The 7,944-nt window shown below is 38.0% G+C and overlaps 1 protein-coding gene across 6 annotated transcripts in view; it reads right to left on the bottom strand.

Annotated features, from left to right (window-relative positions):
* The window catches only part of LOC107570351 (ubiquitin carboxyl-terminal hydrolase 25), a 31,909-nt gene extending 24,477 nt beyond the window's left edge, over positions 1 to 7,432 (bottom strand). For 3 of the 6 annotated variants that reach the window (XM_016256577.1, XM_016256580.1, XM_016256576.1), the window contains exons 1-7: positions 7,159 to 7,431; positions 5,075 to 5,152; positions 4,768 to 4,912; positions 3,779 to 3,902; positions 3,459 to 3,621; positions 1,919 to 2,005; positions 911 to 1,048 (exon numbers count right to left, since the gene is read on the bottom strand). In XM_016256577.1, coding sequence (XP_016112063.1) covers positions 911 to 1,048; positions 1,919 to 2,005; positions 3,459 to 3,621; positions 3,779 to 3,902; positions 4,768 to 4,912; positions 5,075 to 5,152; positions 7,159 to 7,200 — 777 coding nt within the window. In that variant the 5' untranslated portion in view covers positions 7,201 to 7,431. Of the gene's footprint in view, positions 1 to 910; positions 1,049 to 1,918; positions 2,006 to 3,458; positions 3,622 to 3,778; positions 3,923 to 4,767; positions 4,913 to 5,074; positions 5,153 to 7,158 lie in introns of those variants that run through there. The other 3 variants (XM_016256575.1, XM_016256581.1, XM_016256578.1) reach the window with 3 other exon arrangements.
* Positions 7,433 to 7,944: the final 512 nt, after the last annotated feature.

The raw sequence follows: 7,944 nt of genomic DNA, 5'->3' as shown, positions 1-7,944 counted from the left end.
CTGAAACTCCAAATACTCCTCGCAGAAGAAACCCAGAAAATGCCTATCTCTGCAGCTGAATAAACAGAAGATTCAACTGCTTTCATTGATTCAACGTGACTAATAAACACACGACTACGGCAATATACGGTTTATCCGAGTTCATTTTATTATAATTTTCATTAAAATAAAGTATATTTATAATGCAATGCCTTTATCGCTGCTTAAATACTAGGAAATATGTTGCGTGCCTTATTCTGTGTAAGAAGCCACATCATCTCACAGAAGGATTTATTTCAAACACTCGACTGACGTTATGAAGTGAGTTTGGAGTAAAAATATGTTATTAAATGTGGTATTTTCACATGCTTTCAGATGGAGCAGCATTTACTTCACAGAGCCGTAGTTCACTGAGAAGCTATGCAAACAGCTGTCATTATCGTGAACGATTTCATAATCGTGCAATAAAATCGTCGGCGTTCTTTTTGAGTTACTTGTCAGTGAACTACGGCTATGTGTAGTAAATGCTGCTCCATCTGAAAGCACGTGATGATGATTTCCTGCTAATTACAGAACCGGCATTACTGTCATGCGCATTTTGATAATCGAATTCGATTAATCGTGCAGTCCTAGGTTGGGCTTGTCTATGATGCTGAGAGCATATAAAACAAACTGTCCCTTGGTACAAATATTGAGAGCTCAATAATTGTATCTGTTTTTGCAGCACTTTGCTTTTCCCTGAAGCCCACTTATGAGTCTACTTTTTATATTGCACCAAAAAAAGTCATATTTTCATTTTAAATGACTATTTTACCCATTCAATGATCTTTGGAATGAAACACGCTTTTTGTTACTACTGTAACATTTCTAAGCCTTTAAGGTGTACTGTACCTTTAAGACTATATACTGTGTGTAAATGACAGAAACTTACCTGCTGAGATTCACTGGACTTAAAGGCGTCCTTGAGGATCTCCACGGCCCTGGACGGGTCCACATACTTTCGCTTGGAACCCACCAACAAAGAAAAGAGGTGTCTCAGCTCCTGCATGAAAGGCAGGTTCCTGTGCTCCTATGGGAACGCAAGTGGAGACCAAATTAAAAACTTAACAGCATATGAAGTGCTCCTGCAGCTCAAACAGCAGAGCATAGCACCAGCAACATCAAGGTCATGGGTCTGATTCCCAATAACTGATATAAAATGTCAGCCAAATGCATAAAAATGTAAAATGCATCACTGGTTTTGGGATGTTGTATGTTAACTTAACATTGATATAGGATATGATGGCGAATTGTTTAGTGGATTTGGATGATTAGAATTGATTAATTAGGTCTGTCTGCTTTCAAGTAAGGATATCTTTGCCTTACAAACATCTCGATGTCATTCAGGGGTCAGAAACCTTCACCAGATCACATCATTTGGATTTTCTTCTTCGGAGGACACTTTTAATTGATAATAGATTGAAGTCTAGCAAGAGCTCAGCAGATGAAAGAAAACAAGCAATAAAGAGAGAGAAAAGGATGAATTCAGGACTCTGTGGTCTTCTATCAGTGGATGAGGTTAAGCTCAGATTAATGGCCATGTCTGCTGACCCCGTTCACAGGCTCAGGGGCCCCAGAGGAACATACTGAAGAAAGAAATCACAGACAGCAGCTAGCCTGCTGAGCCAGACACTGTCCTCTACTTCTTTCACTTTTAAACGCAGTCCGGAGAAGCCGGTGTGACAGTTTAACAGCTAGAATATAGGGACCTTGAAAAAGCACTTCCTCTGCTTCAGCTCATCTGGTCACAGGCCAGTCAGCTGGGTGAAAACCAGTGCTTGTAACAGTACGATAATGTCACAGCATGCAACTGAGGCTCAAACAAGGTCACAGTTGCTGGAACTAAGTGTGTCTGGAAGCTCTTATGGCATGAGAGCTGGGTATTGGGCGGCAATTTCACCTTCTGATTGCGGGGCAAGTCCTGCATCCGTGCAGGGGGCGAATAATGCAACACCAGCCTCTGGAACTCCAGCAGGTTAAAAAGAGACTGAAATATATAGATAAAAAGATAAATATCAGTATTTGAGAACAGTGTGTACCAGCTCTAATATTAACACAACCTTGTGATACATTAGACAAAATAAAAAGACTGCATGTGCTTCCCGCAAATGCATTTAGCATTTTTCTCACGGACGGATTGTTTTTGGTGACAGATTCACACATTTAGTGTCTCCTTGTCCAGATCTATAAATCCACAGAGCTGCGAGTGCCAGAGCAGCTGCTGTTCTTACATGAGCAGGGGCTTCTTCAGGCGTCAGGTTACACACAGGAGGTAAACAGCATGTGACAGTACTCAGCTATCAACATGGTTGATGTTCTGACATCGTATAACAGACACAAACAATCAGGCCTCAGTAGAACCTGAAGTCACCTTCAAAGTTGTTTTAAAAAGCCAATACATGCAGACAAATATGAGTACAATATTAATGTTGTTTGGTAGTAATAAATTACAGTAATAAGCGATATTAAATGTAATAACAAATTAATAATATAATAAACAATAATAGATTTGCAATTGCAATTAGTGTCGTATAAAAGCAATTAAAACACTTAAGGCCAAGCAATACAATTTCACCACTTTGTGTCATTTTTGAGCCATTAACAGAGAAAACAATATAATCACACATAATTTTAACTGTGCCGAAAGCGGTTATTTTATATTTTTATAAATTATATATACACATACACACACAGTTCAAAAGTTTGAGGTCGGAAAGATTTTTTTGTTTTTTTAGAAGTCTCTTTTGTTCACCAAAGCTGCATTTACTTGATGCAAAAAAAAAAAATGTATTAAACTTAAAATAATTATTTCCTGTGATGGCAAAGTTGATATTTTAGTAGCCATTACTCTAGTCTTCAGTGTCACATGATCTTTCAGAAATCATTCTAGTATGCTGATTTGCTGCTTAAGAAACATTTCTTCATTTCTTTCTATTCTTTGATGAACAGAATGTTGAAGTTGACATTTTTTGAAAGTTTGACATTTTTGAAAGCTTATTTTTTTTAATTTAAGGTATCCTTGCTGAATAAAAAAAAAGTTAAAAATGATTTTTTTTCACAAAAAAAAAGAAAAAAAAGTTTGAACATTGTTTATTATATATTCTTGGCATATTTCATCTACTCCAGTGCTCTAAACTTGATCCAGCAAAATCTAGATGCACATATTCCATTACATCTTCTCCGAATTACATATACTGATGCAATTAACAGCACTGATAAAGCAATATCTCTGCATTAATAACTGCAATACAAGGCCACTCGACTTCATTCAGATCTGCAACACACATGGGACTACCATAATCAAATTGTCTGGAGCATTATAAATTCAAATAAGACACAATTAAAATTAATTAATTAGACTTGTCATTTGTTGTTTTTCAGTTCATTAAATAAGCAAATTTGTTTCCAATTGTAAAGCAATCACAGCGGCTGACACGGACCTGTATAACTGCACTGAACCAGCACGTGTTCCCCACGTTCTTCAGCCCTACGGGACAGTTCTCCTGCCTCTTCCTGTCGTGAGGGTTGGGTGAATCGCTCCATACTTCTGTGTGCGTGCGCTTCAGGCTGGCCTTGTTCTCAGCAATGCTAGCCTCCAGGACTCTGAAGCACAAAGACACAAACTTTACTCCTGTCTGTTTACTCCACATATAAAACGGTTACCAAATAACTCTACTTGTCATGTGGTACACTTTTTTTGTACTAAAATCTACAATAATACAAAATATTCAGCAGGATAAAAGTACAGTTAAAACCCCACCTGCTGATAGCCTGCTCTTCGTCAGTGATGCCGGTCTCCCTGAAGGCCCTGCTTGACTCCTCCAGACTGAGAGCGATAGCCCGCTGAAGGTCATCTTTATCATCTCCAGTGAGATCAATTACATCTGAAACAATCATAGGAACACTGGAAGTAAACAAAATGGGTTACTAGCAAATGATGAGTGTGTGTTTTTTTTATATGTATTTATTTATATTTATTATATAAATAAATTTGACTTGACTAATAGTTTTTTCCACGTACTAAATTGGGATAGGAGAATTATTATTATTATTTTTTAATATTACATGCTTCACAGTTAAATACATTTATTTTCAATGTAAATTTAAACAGTATTTACTCAATATTCACTCAAAAATATTTGAAAAACTAAACAGACTCTAGACTTTGAACGCTTTTGTTAAACAGCTAATGTCAAGCGTCTAAATTTTTAAATATCGTCCGATAAATCAGCTCAAATAAAAACATGAGGCAGCATGCCAAACTAACAATCCCTCTGTCAGCATTTTCTCAGCAGTAGGACTAGAGATTGTTTCATCATCCTCTGAAGCAAGCTGGGAGGAATGGCAGGCTGGCTCTTTAAAAGGTCTGGCTCTCTGAGATGAGGTGCATGTATTTATAAGAGAGCTGCCAGTGTTATGAGTTACATGAGGTCTCATCTCTTTCCTTTCAGCAGGGCGTGTGGAATAAATATTAATTCTCTGGTTTGACACAGCAGTGCTAATTTACTCCTGCAGTTTAGAAGGCAATGAATCAATCCTAAAATCCCACTTATTAAGTTCAGGCACTAGAATACAGACTGAAATCTTAAAAGCAATGAAATAATTTTTGCTGTCAGGAACAGGACATTCACAATTGGTTGTTCATTCAGATTGCATTTGCGCCATGGCATTTCATTGTACTGCACCACAGAGCAGTGTAACCTTCCCCTGGATTCCGGCCCATCATTGTTCTGAGATTTAAATACGTACTTGTGTCAGCCTGGCTGCCCACACTGATGTATCTATCATTGGTGATTTGGGCCGTCTGGTAATAGGTGGCTTCATCTTGCTGTGGGACCTTGGCGTTCTTCTCGGTGAGAAAGGCCACCGCCTCGGCTAGGTCACCGTTACTGGCCTGGACACAAATACAGATGTTCGAACACCTTTCATTACATGCACTAAGAAACAACTTGTCTTTGAGCAAATAATATCAAATTTGCATGTACCAAATCTGTTGCAAGTAAAGCATACAAGCCATACTATACTAGTTAGTGAGTTAATGAAATGGATGGTTCACCAGCAGTGCCTGCTGTAACAGCTGAACATCTGTAGTTCCAGTAACTTCCCTCAGCTGGTTCAGTAATGTCTGCTGGTGCTGTGAGAAAAACACAAGAGAAACACATTTTTAAACATCAGATTTTTTTTAAAATAAATAAATAAAAATAAAGGAACTGCACATTATAATGTTGTGATGCTTAAATATAATTTTTAGTGCTTTATTATTTTATTTACTTAAAATTGTATATAATTTCAATATCTCAGGGGAGATAAATATAATATCCATGAGCACACTTGTTTGTTCTAAAATGTATCCACTTCTAAATGTCATATTTAAAAACAAGACAAACTGTATTGGTCATTTTACACGTCTCTTCCTGTCGAAGTGTTTTTTTTGGCAGAATAAGCTGCCAAATTGATCAAATGTGAAAAGTCCGGCTTTGCAAGACCAGGATCCAACTGGTTGCTGTCACCAGCACCACTCAGGAACAAACAGAACATCTCACACCTCTGGCTGGGAAACAGAAGAGAGTACTGACCCTTTATCTCAGTCCTTCTGGCTGCAATCAGGAACGGCATGAGTCAAACACAGACTGTGCCAGGCAGAAGAGGGAGGAACAGCACTCCTCCCTAGACCGAAATACAGCATGACTGATCGGTTTCTACTCGTCTAACCATTGCTTTGGTCTCTACCGAATCTTATACAAATGTTCTTCTGCTTGCCTCATAATAAATCTAAGTTAGTGACATCGTTACATAAACTAATAGCCACCGGCTAACAGATGCTGCACTGACCTTTTAATGCATTGTATGCTTTACATTCAAGACATGACATGAAACGTGGTATGTGCGGGAGCGTGCACATCCCAACCCTCTAAAGGTGGCACACCCCTCCCTGAGATGGGCTATGTAACACACATTTCTCAACAGTAACATGATAAAGCAACACAAGCTCGTAGCCAAATCAGGGCTGCTGAAAATTACAGCCTGTTCACTTTCAGTTTATGCAAAATACATAGTTTGATATTCCCCACCACCTGCTGTAACTCATTCAGTTTAATTAAGATCACTTCTTCAGTTACTGCATAATACTGATAAATGATCTGCCTATTAAACTAAATAGATCTTTATTCTATTAAAAGCCAAAGCAGCCCCTCCGTGAGCACTGTATAATGTTAAACAACCACTACAAAAAAAGACACACAGATTCCATTTTAATCTACAAAAACTAACAAGAAAAGCCTAATTTTTACAAACAAATAAAAACATAAAAAACAGACACATCAAGAGCCTATTTACAAACATGATATTAGTTTTAAAGCTAAAATGACAAAAACAAACAAAATATAAACGTTTAAAAATAGACGAAATCTAAAGCCCTGATGTTTACAAACAAATGAAATAATGACAAATCCACCAGACTAATGTTTATGAACTAATAAAACTGAAAAAATAAACACCCAATGGCACGAGCCCGTTTACAAACAGACGAAACTGAAACCGACGTAAACACAAACCAACAAGACAAAATGTCAAGTCTAAAAACAGATTGAATAAACGGACAAACACACAAACATAAGGCTCGAGCCAACAAGAAACGCCTAATGTTTACACACATAAGGACAAAAGTATGAATATATTTGATGAGGCGGCAGTGTGGGTGTCAGAACATAACAAACCCGCTACACTAAACATAAACTCAACACGAGATACCATAACACTTCTGAACACTCAGACAGAGCGTTTGCGGGGTATTTAGTGAGATTTAAGCGAGTTTTGATGGGGAAGTTTAGTAGCTTTAGCTCTGTTAGCACAAGCACGACTGATTAACGTTGAGTTTAGCGGGCCTAGGCTGTTTTATGTATAGTTTTTTATTGTTTTAAACTGTTTAACTGATTTAAAACACATACGTGTGTAAGCATTAATGGTCCAGCGAATAAAAGCAAAAACAGAAACGCGAGGCGCGGCTAATGTGATGCTAACACTAGGCCTCAGCAATCAAACTGAACCATTGGAACTTTCAACGCGCCCATAAACCTCCTTATGACACCAAACGAACCGAGCCGAGACTAACCGAACCGGGTCTGTGTGTGCCCGCGTTACCTTCTGAGAATGCTGCTGCAGGACATTCTGCTCCACGGTCATGGCCGGTTCCGATCCAGACGAAATAGACTCAGGTTCGAGAGGAAAAACCGAGCATACAGGGATTACAGTAGTTTAATATGGGAGAGTTAAAAAAAAAAAAAGAAAGAAAGAAAAACCCTGTACTCATCGGCGCCGCAGAGTACTCGAAGAGTACAAACACTTCTCACATCTCTGACATCCATTAGCTGGGTCTTCTTCTTCTTCTTTTCTTTTTAATGGCGGTTGGCATATTAGCTGGGTCTGAATCACACGCGCGCCTACCTCATAGCGCTGGTCATATATATACACACCCCTACACGCACACATTGAAACGAGTATAAACAAAACAATGCACACATAAAGCAATACATCTAATCAATAAAGACGTGACTATAAAACCCGATGTTATTTCTCCCAAATTAAATACATTTGTAAATACTGAATGGGGTAAGTTGTCACAAAGGAAACCAGCAAATATAGGTTGTTTTGTAAAACGATTATGAAAGACAAAATAATTCATTAAACTGTAAGAGTTAATATAAAAAAAAAAATAACAAAGCATTGCTTTGAGCCAACAGACTTTAGGATATAATTATTAAACTGTAGTAAACTGAAATGCTTTTTAAACATTTCACATGTGACAGCTTGCCCAGGTAAACACTGCTGCAGTCAGCTGACTGTGAGTTCTGTTACATTCATGAAACGAAAGTGAAAGCTCTCACACAGAAGAAACTGCGTGTTTCTGTTTCTGTTTAGTGAAATTAT

The sequence above is a fragment of the Sinocyclocheilus grahami genome, unplaced genomic scaffold (genome assembly GCF_001515645.1).
Source record: "Sinocyclocheilus grahami isolate Dianchi unplaced genomic scaffold, SAMN03320097.WGS_v1.1 scaffold1445.1, whole genome shotgun sequence".
Lineage (NCBI taxonomy): Eukaryota > Metazoa > Chordata > Actinopteri > Cypriniformes > Cyprinidae > Sinocyclocheilus > Sinocyclocheilus grahami.
The sequence above is the reverse complement of the archived record's forward strand: the minus strand, read 5'-3'. Positions and strand labels throughout refer to the sequence as shown.